Source organism: Cavia porcellus, unplaced genomic scaffold, assembly GCF_034190915.1.
Source record: "Cavia porcellus strain 051 isolate PalLab524CR breed Dunkin Hartley unplaced genomic scaffold, mCavPor4.1 scaffold_27, whole genome shotgun sequence".
NCBI lineage: Eukaryota > Metazoa > Chordata > Mammalia > Rodentia > Caviidae > Cavia > Cavia porcellus.
The window spans coordinates 11,555,686-11,572,217 of record NW_026947510.1 but is presented as its reverse complement, the minus strand read 5'-3'; the positions used below and the strand labels follow the sequence as shown (position 1 = coordinate 11,572,217).

The 16,532-nt window shown below is 38.5% G+C and overlaps 1 protein-coding gene across 10 annotated transcripts in view; it reads right to left on the bottom strand.

Annotated features, from left to right (window-relative positions):
- Cacnb2 (calcium voltage-gated channel auxiliary subunit beta 2) overlaps window positions 1-16,532 on the bottom strand; it is a 342,332-nt gene that overhangs the window by 96,707 nt on the left and 229,093 nt on the right. For 8 of the 10 annotated variants that reach the window (XM_063237565.1, XM_063237564.1, XM_013144540.3 and 5 more), the window contains 1 exon segment: window positions 13,878-13,997. In XM_063237565.1, coding sequence (XP_063093635.1) covers window positions 13,878-13,997 — 120 coding nt within the window. 10 annotated transcript variants of the gene reach the window in all.

The window sequence follows — 16,532 nt, the reverse complement described above, 5'->3', positions numbered from 1 at the left end:
TGAAATCAATACAGACCCTATGGAAATACAGAATATCATCAATACCTACTTTGAAAACCTTTACTCTCATAGGTTTGATAACATGGAAGAAATGGACAGATTCCTAGAAATGTATGAATTACCAAAGCTGAACCAAGAAGATGTAAAACTGCTGAATAACTCAATTTCAGTTAATGAAATTGAAAATGTAATTAGAACCTTACCAACAAAGGAAAGCCCAGGTCCTGATGGATTCATTGCTGACTTCTACAAGAAATTTAGGAAGTCTTAATGCCAAGATTCCTCAAATTCTTCAATGAAATAGAAAATTGCTGGGTGTGCACGCCTGTAATCCCGGCACTTGGGAGGCTGAGGCAGGAGGATCCTTGCAAGTTTGAGACCAGTCTGGGCTACAAAGTGAGCTCAAGGCTAGCCTGAACTGCACAGTGACACTCTGTCTCAAAAAAATATATGGAAGTAAGTCTCCCTAACTCATTCCTGGAAGCAAGTATTACCCTAATACTAAAACCAGAGAAAGACCCAACCAAAAAAGAAAATTAAATCTCTCTAAAGAACATAGGTGCAAAAATCCTCTATAAAATACTCACAAATAGAATGCAAAAAGTCATCAAGAAGATTATACACCATGATCAAGTGGGATTCATCCCAGGAATGCAGGGATGGTTCAACATACACAAATCAATAAATGAAATACACCATATCAATAGAGCCAAGTACAAGAATCACATGATCATCTCAATAGATACTGAAAAAGCTTTCAACAAAATCCAACAATCATTCATGATAAAAACACTACAGAAAATTGAAATAGATGGTTTCTACCTCAATCTGATAAAAGCCATATATAATAGACAGCCAACATCTTACAAAATGGACAAAAAAACTGATGACTTTCACTCTAAAATCAGGAACAAGATAAGGATGTTCATTATCACCATTCCTATTCAATATAGTTCTGGAAACATTAGCCAGAGCAATCAGACAAGAGAGAGAAATAAAAGGAATAAAGATAGGAAAGGAAGAACTTAAATTATCATTATTTGCAGATAATGTGATACTCTATATAGAGAACCCCCAAAACTCCATTGAAAGACTTCTAGATGTAATAACCAAGTTCAGTAATGTAGCTGGATATAAGGTCAACATTAAAAAGTCAATAGCATTCTTGTACACAACCAACAAATAAACTGAGAGAGAATAAGCGAAACCATAACCTTCAGTATAGCATCCAAAAAATGAAATACTTAGGAATCAATTTAAGAAAGGAAGTAAAAGATCTACACAGTGAGAATTACATTACTCTGAAAAATGAAATTGACAAGGATTTAAGAAAATGGAAAGATATTCTCTGTTCATGGATAGGAAGAACAAACATTGAGAAAATGGCCATTCTCCCAAAAATGTTATACACATTTAATGTGATTCCAATCAAAAAACCATTTTCATACCTCACAGATCTAGAGAAATCAATCCTAAAATTCATCTGGAACCAGAAGAGACCTAGAAAAGCAAAGGCAATTCTGGGCAACAAAGATAAGGTAGGTGACATCACAATCCCTGACTTGAAATTATATTACAAAGCTACTGGGATAAAATCAGCATGGTACTGGAATAAAAACAGACCTGAAGATAAATGCAATAGATTAAAAAATACAACCATAACTATAAACACACTCAGCCACCTCATCTTTGACAAAGGAGTCAAATATGTACACTGGAAGAAAGATAGCCTCTTTAATGAGTGGTGCTGGAAAAACTGGCTTTCCATATGCCAAAAACTGAAACTAGATATATGTCTATCACCATACACTAAAGTCAAAATGGATCAAAGGTGTATTAAAACAGAAACACTAAATCTGCTCAAAGACAAAGTAGGTAGAAATCTTGACAACATACGAGTAGGCAGAAAGTTCATCAACAAAAATCAAACTGCATGGGAAATACTTCCTAGAACCCACAACTGAGATCTCATCTTATTAAAAAGGTTTTGCATGTCAAAAGAAATCTCTAAAAGAGTAAAAAGAAAATCCATGAATTGGGAAAATATCTTAGCCAACTGTCCCTCAGACAAAGGACTTCTATCTAGAATGTACAAAGAAATTAAAAAATGAGTCCCCCAAAATTCAAGGATCCAACCCAAAAAATGGGCATTTGAGATGAATACACACTTCTCAGATGAAGAAATATAAATGGCAGATAAATATATGAAAAGATGTTCAACATCAATGGTCTTTGGTCTTTAATGCAAATTAAAACAGCACTGAGATTCCATCTTAGAACAGAAAGAATGGCTAAGATTAAGAAATCAACCAATAACAAATGCTGGAGTGGCTGTGGGGGAAAAGGAACTCTTCTCCACTGTTGGGAGTGCAAGCTGATGCAAGCACTGTGGAAATCAGTGTGGAGATTTCTCAAAAAGCTAGGATTAGAGATTCCATTTGATGCAGCTATCTCACTTGTGAGCATTTTCCCAGAACTGAAAACATCGTACCACAGTGATGTATGTTCACCCATGTTTATAGCAATACAATTTGTAATAGCCAGATCTTGGAAACAACCCAAGTACCCATCAAGGAATGGATAAAAAAGATGTATTTTTATACAATGGAGTACTACTCAGCTATGAAGAAAGATTACATTGAGACTTTTATAAATAAATGGATGCGACTTGAGACCTTACTCCTAAGTGAAATAAATCAAACTCCCACGTGTAAATACTGTATGTCTCTCTAGCGTAAGAAATTGAAAAAAATATATACAACCCACATTTTACCATAAATACTGTGTGTTTCCTGTATTTCCTGGATAGAATCAAACTGAACTGTAATGCTGAACTAAATTCCATACTGAAGACTGATATTTAGTTATGGGTGAAATCTCAATTAGCAGACTGTGAGGGTTAATTTTTGGTCAACTTGACTGTACCCTAGGGTAGGCAGAACAAAAGATGGAGGAACAGGGGGCTGAAATTTAGCTCAGCAGCATAAGTGTCTGCCTGGCAAGTGCAAGGTTGTGAGTTTGATCCCCAGTGCCACACACACACAAAAAGATGGAGGAACAAATAATGTGCCCCTTTTGTGTTCTGTCTGGTTACTTGAGCTGAGTGAAGGCATCAGACTTTTATGCCTTTGGGTTGAGACTAATATCATTAATTGGTTCTCTGGCCTCTAAATTCTCACAGAGATTGTAACATCAGATTCTTCATGGCCACAGCTTAAAGACAGCAGGCTGTGGGACTTCTCATTCTCTAGAGTCATTTGCACAGACTCCCACAATAAACCTCCCTACCTCTGTCTTTATCTGTATCTCCCCTGGTTTGTTTTCTGGAGAATTATGATTAATATATAAACTCATGCTCAAAGAATAGGCCTTGGTTTTACATCAAAAGATGACTGCTGGCCTGTACACTTATTAAATAAAACATTTGAGATATAAATATGTCCCTTTCTCAGACTTTTTGATTGACTGGGGGAGAGGGCACTCACTTAGCTGCCACCCCGAAATGCTACCTCAGAGATGGATTGCGTGAATACACAGTGGCTCCTAAACTGCAGCACACAGTTCATAGTGCTTGTGTGACATGACATGGACAACAGTGGACCTGCTTCTGTCATTTTAAGGGAGGGGCTGAACAGGATGGAGCTGTATATTGCAGTGCTGTTGTTGTTTAAATGTCTGCCTAGATGAGGGACCAAGGCTTAAACATTGTATATTCTCTGGCCTCTCACATTTCACACGGTCAGTGACCCTTGCAAGTGTGTTGAGTGAATAATGCATTAATACACCATATGGAGATCTTGATCTATTCCAAGAAGTTTTATATGCCATCGTGTGCATCTTATTATAGGACCTATTTTATGCTTTGGACTACTTAAAATCACGAAGTTGAAAAGTGAGTAGTCCTATCCTCAGAGGAGAAGCAAGTAGTAGTAGGTCTAATCTGACTACGTGACTTTCCTGCTGAATGTGTGTGACACCAGGTTCCTTGTAAAAGAAGTTGTAACTTAACTCTCCTCTGTAATGAATGTAGGCTGACTCAAATGTAAGGTTACAATTGATCCAATAAATATTTCATTCTAGGGTGACTATAGTTCCTTTAAGGAGACAAAGGAATGGCTGTTTAAAATGCAGGGAGCAGCGGTAGTTGAGTGGGAAAGTGCTTACCTAGCGTGTGTGAGGCCCTGGGTCCCGTCCTCAGCACTGAGAAAAATAATTTTCTCATAAATAATAATAAATAAATAAAATAAAATCCAGAGAATGAAACCCAAGGACTACTAGACTATCTAGACTCCTGACCACTTTCTTCCTTACCTATGTAGGGCATAGGCGATAGTATGATTTGGCCTCAAATATTCAAGAATTGACACTTTTTAAAGGCGTGGGTGTTAATCTTGCAAGTAAACGTCAGTATAAAGATCTTCTAGTAGGAAATGACCAGAACACAAATAACTTTGCTAGCTAATTGTGTGGTTCATTTTCCTTTCTAAAAATAGGCTTTAAGTAAAAGAAAAAACAGGCCATACAAATTTCTTTTCCAAACATCATGGAAGCAGTGCCCTGCTCCTCCTGTATAAAATTTATACATCTCTCTATTCAGTTACAACATATAACTACGTTTTTCTTTGCATTAATTTTTATACGATTTCTTTCATCTCTTCTCCCTTAGATGCCGCTTCATGAACTCTTTTCAGATCATTTCATTGCAATTTCAACCTTCTCTGTTTTTCAGCATTTTTCATACTATATATTTCCTAGATATTTGATTATTTTTTCCATTTCTTTGCAGGAAGAGTCCCTATTCCAACAGTTTCAAGCACATTTTATTTATGTCTCTGTTTAATCAAGAATAGTATACACACATTCTGAAATCTCTCCCTTGAACTAACAACCTACTAAATTTGAGAAACTTTAGTTCAAGATGTTTTAATGCTAAAATGTAAAACTGAACTTACTACAAATCACTATTATAAGGATTGTAAGCGAAACTGAAAGAGGAAAAACAAGATTCAGCATTTTGCCCATGAGCTCTATTGGTGCTGTCAATATTCAATACAAAAATAAAAGCACAGGCAGTACTATTACTTTTAAAATTGTTTTGGTAGTTGTTCTATTTTATTGTTGCTTTATAGTTAATGAAAAAAATGCTTTTTCCTTTATTTCCTTCAGAGGAAGAAGAAGACAACAGTAATGCATTTGTAGTTTATGTGTTTCCCAAATGGGCGTATTGATGAGATGAGAGAACCCAAGAACAGAAGCCCTTGAGACAGAAGCTTGGGTCTTTGCTCTTATTTGCTACTTAGGAGCCCAGTGATGCTCACTGAGATGCTTCAGTACCCACCATCAATCTCTTCATCCATAAATCTCTGTCCTTCCTCCCTTAGTGAGTAGCTGCCTAGGCCAAGGGAACCTACACAAGAGAAGTTCAAACACCGAGACACTGTACAAATACAAGCTGTTATTGCAACCTCAGGGTGGCACAGCTTAATAGGCTCATTGAAAATAATTTGAGACAAGAAAGTATTTTATAGCCATAATCACAATAGCCAAGAGACAGAAACAGCCTAAATGGCCATTGGCATATTGGTAAATAAGTCAACATGGCTGCAGAATGGGCTAAAAACAAAGAAAGCAAAAGTCCACCTGTGACTTTTAGAAACCGACCAATAGGAGGAGGCTTGCTGCACAGCATGTCGGGAGCAGAAACTGACAGAAGAAAGTGTTTTCTTCAACCTAACAATGCCTTAAATAGTTGGGGAAACATCTAAGTTTTTATCCATAACCTGAATGCTTCAATGGCTCACAGAATCTATGACCATCATGATTTCTATCAGTTTCCAACTGTGGAAATATTACCTCAGTCCTGCTTACCTCTCCCAAGGAATTCTACAATGTACATAACTACTTTGCTTGTCATAAAAGCTCAAGTTTATCTTCTCTGGAAATGTTGGTTTTGTCTCACTGAACCTGCATTCCCTATTTTCCAAATTGATTCTATATTTGAATAAAATTTATTTTATTTTTTATTTTTTGAGGTGATGGGACTGAGCCCAGGACCTCATGCATGCTAGGAAAGTACTATACCGTCACTGAGGGAAGTATACTCTGAACCTATCAGTAGCACAATCACCAAATTACACTCTCAACTCTGTTTTAAATTCATCTGTGGTCTCTTACAAGAAGAATGAACAAAGTAATATGTTATATCAGGCCAGGGATTTAGCTCAGCGGCATAGTGCCTGCCTGGTGAGTGTGAGGTCATGAGTTCTATCCCCAGTACCAAAAAACAAACAAACAAAAAAACAAATACCCATGCTATATATATCAGATATCAGCAGAGTATTAACCCTGATAAAAGGAAATTCTGTAACATGGATGAACTTTGAGGAGGCCAAGCTGAGTGAAATAAGCCAAAAGAGGATAATTAACATATGATTCTTCTTACATGAGGTATCTAATTTAATCATCAAAAATCATAAAAACAGACAGAATGTAGTCACATTAGACAAAGGAATGCAGACCTGTACAAATGGGTACAGAGCTTCAGTTGTACACGATGATAATGTCCTACAGCGATGGGAACCTAGCTGACACTACTGAGCTGTATGCTTAAAACAGTTCACAGAGTTTAACAAATACTTCCGTGTGGTTATTTTAATATAAATTGGGAATTAAGACAGATCTAGAATAAATTAAACCAAAACAGCAGTCTTTGTTAGACTCTTTGGTCATGCAACGCTCTCTTACCTTACAGAAGTGCATTGCTGGTTAGTGAAGGTGCGGCCCTCATCTGAGGAGCATCTACAGTCCAAATCTTCCTGGAAGCGTCCCTCATCCCCTGGTCCTGCGGTCCACCTGCTTGCCATTCCTGCGGCATTCGCCTCACTGTCTGTCAACCTAACACTGATCACGTTACTCAGGCCACTGACACACATTTCCCATGTCGCCGTTATTCCATGAGCTTGTGGATGCAAGAGCCACATCTAAGACTGCTGCTTCTCTAGCTCCTACCTAGTGGCACAAGACTACTCTTTGCATGTTTTTAGTTGAATAAATTTTACTGTAGTACAGTTTCAATATTTTTTATTTAGGTGTTGTAAGACAAAAACTCAGAACAAAGTTGATTGTTTTAAGTTCGATTAAAGTGTGTTTTTCCCTGTTCATAACTGATGGAGGAAAAGGCAAGGAAGAATTATGTACTTATAGCTGTGTTTACAATGATACAATAAAGATTTTCTGTTACAGCTCAGAGAGAGAGAGAGACAGACAGACAGAGACAGAGACAGCAAGAGAATGAGAGCTTAAGCAGGAAAGTTTAAAATAATCTGTCCCCAATCTTTTTATGATTTTGAAATAGCCAGAAGACTATAATAGGTTAAAAGCCCTTATAGGGATTCTTGAACAAGAGTTCAGTTTTAAATGTGGGTTGATATCAGCCCTCTTGAACTTCCATTAATAAAGTACCATAAATGTACCACAAAAGACTGCTGGATTTATAGAGTATTGAGTTCTTTTGAAAATGTGTGACTTTTGACCATAAGAAACTTAAAACTTATGGATAGATTGCCAAAATAAATCCTAAAGAAGTAACATAGGATTTTATTTCCAAAGTAATCAGGTGTTGCTGAGAAAAGTGCTGGGGAAGGGATCTATTCTAGTGTGATCCAGTACAGCACACATCTTACTCTCCAGGGGCTCAAAGTCAGGGTGCGAGAGACAGGACACATGCCTTGGTCATAGGGTGGATGGGATGCAGTGTGACTGGCCATGGTAATCCACTATGAGGTCAAGTGAAAGTGACAATGTCAGCCACATTCTATTCACTCTGAAGCCATGGGCATTTACAATCCTGCCTTCCATAACCTACCACTAAACTACAGCAGTGCCTCCATACTTGCCTTTAATTTATTTTGGAAGGCATGATAAGTACCCAAAATGACAGGTACCAAAAAACTGTTTTGGCTGGAAAGGACAGGCAGTCATGAGGTAATGAACACAGACAACTTCTAGCTTCAAGTGTGAAGAACCAAACAACTGAGTATGGAGACAACATTCTGGGGTCTAAATGAATTAAGTACCAACTTTGATGAGTTTGAAAGCAGTCAAGTAACTAAAGTATGACTGTAAAAGTAAATAATTTTAATAAGATAAGTTAACATAAAAATGCATACAGCAACTAGACAACCCAAGGTAAAGGCATTAGTATTATCACTTCTTATGCAGACTCCCCATTGGAACCTGACATCCTTGAGGGCAGGAGCTATGTTGTCTATGTCCATTACAAGAGGCCAAGAGGAGGGAGAAAAGGTTTTAGAACCCCATACTTGACATGCACTGGCTCACTCAGTAATCATTACAACCTGAGAGGCAGAACTTACTTTTACAAATGGTGACAGTGAGCTTGCCATGTAATTTACCAAGAGGCCAGGCTACTAGTCCAGGTAGAGATGGAATTCCAATCCATGTCTTACTGAGTTGAGTTGTAACAGAGATCATAGACCTGTGATGCTTAAAAAGTTTCATCTGATCTTTTAACCAAAAAATGTACCAGCCCCTGCACTTGGGCTTTTCCTGGAGTAGGGGTCACACTGATAGAAAGAGAATACTCAGAGATAAAAGAGTTTGAAAGAAAACATGGGGTGTTCCATTGTGAGTTGGTGGCAGACCTGGGATACTAACCTTAGAGAGAGTACACTGAAATACAGACTAACAATGATAGCCAAAGTTTTCAAAAGGATGAAACAAGAAAGAACAAGATAGCAGTGGTTTGAAACTCATTTTGGAACTGAAATTCCATATTCATCAAAAAACGTAAGTGCAATTCCCAATCCATAATGTGAATGGGGAGAAGGCTGTGGACTCAATGCCTGCTGCATGTTTAGATCACAACCTGCTAGGCCCCCATTGCTTCTGCAGTAGCTTTGAGACCCCGGGGACTCTTCCAAATTCACTGTGAAAGCCAAACCCATGCTATAGCAGCAGATGCCAGCAGGGCCGGCATACACATTTGGTTGAATGGATTTCTGTATTTCAGTGGAGGGAACTGATGCAGAAAATCTTGGAAGGAACTACCAGAGTGGTAGTGGAAGGAGGCTGTGTGTTGTAACTTTTGAGATAGAATGGACTTATTAAAGAAGGAAACTAGCGTATGGCTTGCAGAAAAGTCCAGAGAAACCCCAGTAAAAGATCAGTGGACTTGGTGATTGGAAAGTGACTTTACTTTAGAAGATCAGTTGACAAACTCAGAAAAAAAAAAGAACAATGATTACAGAAGAACTATGTCATTAAACATCTGACAAACTAGAGAACCAGAGAAAAAATATATAGGGAAAGAAATTATCAAGGAGAAAAAAAAGGTAATTTCGACAATTGAAATGACCAGGCTTTAACAATGAATGCTTGAGAAGTTAGGGATAAATAACCCAAAGATCCACACCAAGTTATACATGTCAAATGTCAAAATACCAAAGGAAAAACACCTCACAAGATATTAAAATTATAAAAAACAAAATCATATTTAAAGACAAACACACAGAGTATCTTTACAAGACACTGAAAGAAAATGTGTCTTTGTTCTTGAAAATTATTCCCAGCCAAGCTGGTGATTAAATGTGAGGGTAGAGGGGCTGGGGATTTAGCTCAGTGGCATAAGCGCCTGCCTTGCAAGCAGGCAGTCGTGAGTTCGATCCCTGGTACCGATAAAAAGACAAAAAAAATGTGAGGGTAGAAAAAAGACATTTCTAACCATATCTCAAAGAACCAACCTTTATCTGGAAAGTTCCACATGTAGGCAAAAGATCTGCCCATTTCTCCTCTGTGGTCCTCGCCTTGCATTTCCTCTTATACCTACTGTTCCCGGTAGAGTTTCTTTCACAGAGTAGAAACACAGCCATGAGAACAATGAGCTACAATTTAATGTGAATGCCCTTGCTAAGTGTATCACACTGAACCAATACTAGCTCTGCTTCAGTCCCCATCACATCCAGATTTCCAAACTCACATTCTCTGCAGATAGGGTGGAAAGCATCACATTTGAGAATTTCATAAAAAAGAAAATTATTCTTTCCATTAAAAAGATGATCACATGACCCAGAAATTTCACTGCTAGGTATATAAACACAAGAAATGAAAACATCGGTTCATAAAAAATTTATGCATAAATGCACATGACAGCGTTATTCACAACACCTAAAAAACTAGAAACAACCTAAGTGTCCACCAGTTGATAAGTGTATAAATGTAGTGTGGAATACTACTAAGGCTTTGATCTTACAGATGAGTGTATGGAAAAGGATTAAACAAACACAAAATGCAATATGGCTTGTGGTGTGGCAGTGGTGGGATCCAGGAAGGTCAGAAAACTCAGAGCTAAGACAAAGACTTCTCTGGACTGTTTGTATTTATTGGGTTCTTAACAATTCAGGGGCGTGTGGGAAGTGGAGGGTACATCTGAGGCAAAAATCCTGAAAATGAGCAGGCCTTGAGAAGTTACAACAAAGACATTCCAGGCAGTAAATCTTGCTAATTAAGAAAGCTGTCTTATCTTTAAGGTTGGCAGTTATTACCCTGGAATAGGAGTGACAGCCAAATGTCCTCCTCAGTGGTCTTCTCTTGCCTCAGAGGCTGTGAATATGAGCCTTTTCCAATGCAGATCACTGTGGTCAGCTACTTAACCCATAACTGCCTGGTTCACAACAGAATACATACACTATAGCATCATTGAGATAGGTTCTCAATATGTAGTTCAGGATGGCTTTGAACTCTGTATCCCAGGCAGCCTTTGAGCTGGCAATGATCCTCCAGCCTCAGTCTCCCAGTGGCTAGGGTCACAGGCATGTACTGTCACACCTGGCTACACAACAGAATATTATCTAGCAGTAAAACAAGTTGCTGATATATATTAAACGTATTGTACAGATGAAAGCAGACAGTCACAGATCACCTATTTTAACGGTTTCTTTTATATGCAATGTGCAGAATAGATAAATCTAGAGACAAAGTTCATCAGTGGTTTTCTAGGGTTGAGGGTTTGAATGAATGGGGAATGGTTGGCTAGTGGGTTTGGGATTTCTTTTGGGGGTGATGAAAATATCCTAAAATTGATTATTGTCATAATTGTATAACAACTCTGCAACTAAAAAACCACTAAATTATTTACTTTAAACTAGGGAATTATAGCTTAGTAAAGTTGCTTTTAAAGAAAAAAAAAACCATTGTGAAAATAAATTAAATCCATATATTACTTATCTTTAAAGCAGTACCAAACACCATCATTGAAAACAGGACAGGATTTTCAGAATACTCAAACTGAGCGAGATCAAAACACAAATTTGGGATTAGAAAGTATCAACTTACAAAACAACATCATATCAGTTGAGCTTTACTTGCCTCAAAATTACTATCAAATCTGCTCATTGTAGAGTGTGCTAGTTTAAGAGAAGCCAAACGAACTGGAGATGAGCACTAGATTTAGAGGTAGCACAGGGTGCCTTGTTATATAACCATTACATAACTTAATTTCCAAAGGCAGTGTCTCTAGTCTTACTGCTGGCCAATTACCTGATTTCATAGAGGTCTCATTAAGGTAATTAGCGGATAATGTAGTTCATCTTTATATAGGCCCAGTTTCTGAGAGCCCAGCTGAGGTTTTTCTAGGCTTCTACAAAGACTTAAGATGTAGGGTCCACAGGATGAGTACAAACACCAATTTGTAGAGCCATTTTTTGGGGGAGATGTAACAAAATAAATGCAGAGAACATTAGATTCTTCAAAAGTAAACATGCAAAATATTTAGACTAAAGTTGCATAAAAATTCATATATTTTTAATTGTTAAAGCTTCAGTTTCAAATAAATTCCATCAAGGCAAGATGATATACCTACAGGAAGAGTAACTGATACAAACAACCAAACAAACACCTAGACATCCACAACTGATCTATTACTGTTTTTCTTCAACGCTATTGGAACTACTAAACTGTGATTTTAACAAAGTTAATTTCAATCCTGGTCCTTTTATCTTCTCCCAGACTATCTTCAAGTTCTTACCCAAGAGCAACTCAAATATATCAAAGGTTTAAGATACTGAACTAATTTTAAAGAAAAATGAATGTAAAAGAACTATTTTCATTAACTATATTTCAATTATTTTGCCTTCACTTTAAATTTTCTCTTTTATTCCCCCATCTTCCACATCATTTTCCACTTTCAGGGCAGTGTGACAAGTGACACTAACATGGTTGATTTAAGATTAACATTTTGATTCATGCTAGGTTAAAGGATTTAAAAGTTCTTTGCAGTTATGCCATTTAATTCAAGATCTCAAGCATGCAGTCATAGACAAAAATGGCCCAATAAGCTAATTAAAGATTCTGAAAACCAAAACTATATTGGATCGGGTCACATGGTGATGGAATATGAATCTGAGAAACTGTTTAATTTTGGTTTGTGAAAATTACATGAATAAATTAGCTGCATATGGAACCTTATTTCTGGACTATAAACTGTTATTTTTTTCCCCTTGATTTTTCTTTACATCCAGATGCAAAATATAGGAGGTAGAATTTGGATTTTTCACTTGCAACATGCATTAGCTTCAGTGCCATTGTGCAGCAATTCACCAAATGTTTGTTATTGCATGTTATTAAGTGCAACGTCAGAGTATCTCAAATGGCTAATTTTGGTGGAGCAGATGGGGTGATGGCAACTGGGCCACACCTTGCTTTATCAGGCACAAACCCTCCCCACTCGAGGTGTACGTACCCCTCAGTTACTACTGTCAGACTAGAGATGGTTCCCCGCCAGCCAAGGTGAGAGCATTGGTTGATATATGGAAACACTGCTTTGTTGAAGCCCAGGTCTCCTGGCAGCTTCTCAGTCAACTACTATGGCAGCTGTGCGAGAGCCCATGAATATTACATAAGGCTGGCCATGTACGCAAACCAGAACCGCCACGCCACCATTCCCATAGCAACACACATAGCTTTTACTCCTCTCAGAGATGCAGCAGCTCTGAGAAGTGTTGCAATGCTACCTTAATTTTCCTAGCAAGAACATACTACTTACTCTTTTTCAAAGCCATAATCTTTGTTTTTCAAAAGAAAATCAACCACAGAGTTAAAATATGTTTACTCTAAAGCTACAAAAAAAAAAATCACACAAAATAAGGCATCTTATACTCGAACAAGAATCTATGCTTTAAAAATAGCCGTTATTCAAATGCCTGAGGAAAGGGATCCAAACCAGCGATCCAAATCATCATTTCATAGTGAAATGAAACACAGCTTGAGATAAATTCTTTATATATTACATCTGATTCCCACTTATACAGATATATACACACTTTACCATAGTGGATGAAGAAGAAAATGTTCCAAGGGGAGGAACGGTTTTAATCAATAGAACACTTTTTGATTTATCTTTTAAAAGTATAAAACAATACATCATTTAAGTATAAAAATCTATGGAGTAAATGTGGGGGAAACTTTTCGCTCAAGACAGGATAAATATTAGCTCAAAGAAAGTATGAGTGTGTGTTTTAAAGAGATGGACTTACTGGGAAAAAAAAGTAAAATGTTTTGGTAAATGATTAGTTTCTCCTCTATGCATACTGAAAGATCTTTTTGTGTGGATATAAATAAACTACCCACACATGGAAACAAGTTGCACGGATTGTACAACAGTGTAAAAGGAGAACTTGTCTGCATATCACTCTTCCTCTTCTACCAGAAGACAAAAGTATAGTCCATGACTTTTAGCATTTTAAACCGACACGCTGGGACACTGCTAAAGCAAATGCGAGCTTCTAGAGGCACGTCCACAGGTGATCCGTCCTGGCAGAGCAAAACCTGGGAAGAAAGATTGCAGCAAGAGACAGTTTTACCTTGGCTTTGTCCAACTGGGCCTGCGCCTGTCGCTCAGCCTCTCTGCGCACTGCCTCGCGGTCCTCCTCCAGAGACACATCGGAATCGGACGGACGGCTGGTGTAGGAGTCTGCCGAACCCTGGAGAGAAAAGTGTGTATTTTAAAAATAGATCGAATGTATGATGTTTGCATGCGAAACGTCTGATTAAAGTTGGCAGTTTGCTTCCTTGTGCTATAAATTCCTGAAAAGTGGGGAACAGAATCCATATCGCAGCAACCCACCTAGAAAAAAAAAAAACAAAAAAAACCGCAGGGTACTGGTCCCTACCGAGTTATCATCCCTTCCCAGTCTTCATATTCCAAACACTAAGCGTTCTGGGGAGCCAGGACACGTTCCTTTACAATCCAACCAGCTTGGTGGTGCAGTGCAGAGCTGCAGGCACTGCTGGGTTTCAAGGGTAGCTTCAAGAACAACCTTCATTCATGCTCAAGCGAGTATCTGCAAACGGAATATGAAGCCTAACAACACAGACGTCAGTCTCATGAGTTATAAATTTGAACTTTCCAAAATATCGCTTCCATGATGACTCCCACTGTAATCCTGAGGATCTCCTGTACCTTTTTATACACCTGCCACCTTTTCCAACAAAATCGAGACACTGGCAGCTGGCTTCCTTCACTCCCTCTTCCAGGGACACATTTCAAAAGACCTTAGGTAGAAAGATATTCAGGAAGAGGGTCTACCGAAAACACCTGCCTGGAATATGTCCTCTGGCAATAAAATGGCAACGCAAGAAAAAGAGCTTTAAAAAAAGATAACAATCTCCCTGGCTCCCTCTCTTGCAGCCGTGAGCGTATTAACTCAACTAAACCACCCAAACGGCGTCTCCCCCACCGCCAGCCCAGCGCTTACACAGATATCGGAATTCTTCAGCCTTCCTCCCTTGGCTCTTTTCAGAAGCCTGAACCAGGTGGCCTTCATGAGCCAGACAGCGCCTTGATGCTCCGCAGCTGCAGCCCCGGGCACGGAGTCTCAGTGCGCGCCGAGCCCTGGAAGATGCCAGCTCCTTTCCTCTCCATGCTCCAGGTCAGCCCTCTGCTCGTCCCTTCCTGCCCGCGAGGCTCTCACTCCTTGCCCCAGCAGGCTCCCATCCGAGAGATTCGGAGGCTCCCGTGCCGAGGGGAAGCACGCCCTCGAATGCTTTCTGCGGCTTTTAGAATAACACTCCAAGTGCATTCAAAGGCAGGGCGCAGGCAGCAGCAACTGTTCTAAACTTGTTACGCTAAATATTCTCTTTCCTGGGCTTGAATTGTTCAAGGAAATTAGTTGTAAGATCTTTAAAAAAACCTAGTGCGGAGGAAGGGGGCAAAAAACAAACTGAAAGAAACGTATGCGGTGACATTTAGAAGTGCAAAGTTCAAGCCTTATCTTTGGCGATCTGGAGGGGGCGGGGAGGGAGGAGGGCCGAGTCCGGCACTGGGCATGCTCCATATGTAGCCCTTTTACGCAGATGCTCACATCACACTGTTCCTCTATGTCAAATGCCATTTTACATCCAAAGTGTAACAGCTGGAAAGGTCCCTTCGCTCCTCTAACCAGCACCTGGCCAGTTTTCTGGGTTTCTGTTTCAGGTGAGCCTTCTCAAAGACAAACATGTAGGCGATACCTTCATTTAATAATCCCTTGCTATTACCTGCCACGGAGCATAGCCCATACATGAAGCCAATTTGCAGATAACAGATATTACAGGCAGTATCAGATAGCAAAAATTAAGTAGTGCCCACCCAACATAGTATAATACTGCTCTTTATTGCTATAGATTTTCTCAAATCATAGGCAAAAGCAAGATCTGGTCGTTTAATTAGGACTTGAGAGTAATCACAGTTCTTTAAATCAATGAGTCTAACTGCCCAAAATGACTTTGAACTGCATCTCCAACTGAGAAACCACCATTTGAAATACACCATTAGAATAAATAACTATGTGAACTGTTATATAACAATACTTAGGAATAAATTTCAAAGCTTGGTTGATTAATTCACTTGTGTCAAGATCCAGAGAATACTGTAATTGAATACAAATGCTTCTTGTAGATAAGGTGACAACATGCTTGAGAAAGATAGTACATTTACTAACTTCCTGTAGGACAGAATAGTTTTAAAATATATTCTTGAAGAAATGCACACTCCCAAGTTTCTTGGACATAAATTAGAAAACAAACTGCACCTTTACTATGGTAGGATATTATTTTGCAAAGTTGCATACAAACCAAAGATGTTAATAAAAAATCTGACCCTCTCTCCCTCCCTCCCTTCTTCCTCGCCCTCCCCACCTTTGGTCTCTAGGCTAATACCAATCTTCATGATCTAAATGCTAGAAAATACATAAAGTAGGACCTTCAGAATAAGAGTTCAAGATTGTACCTTGATTTAATATCACGACAAAGCTTACTATATCAATTACTTATCTTGTTAGGAAGTGAATGTAAAATGTCTGGGAGATACAGATGCATTGCAATTTTTTATTCAAACAAAATTAAAAGCGACAAATGTGTCTTTCAACTCAGCCGTATAAGGTAGATGATTCGTACTCTTCCTAGAGGACTTTTTTTTTTTTTTTGTACTTTTTTTTTTTTTTGGTCTTTTTCCTTTTTATCGGTACCAGGGATCGAAC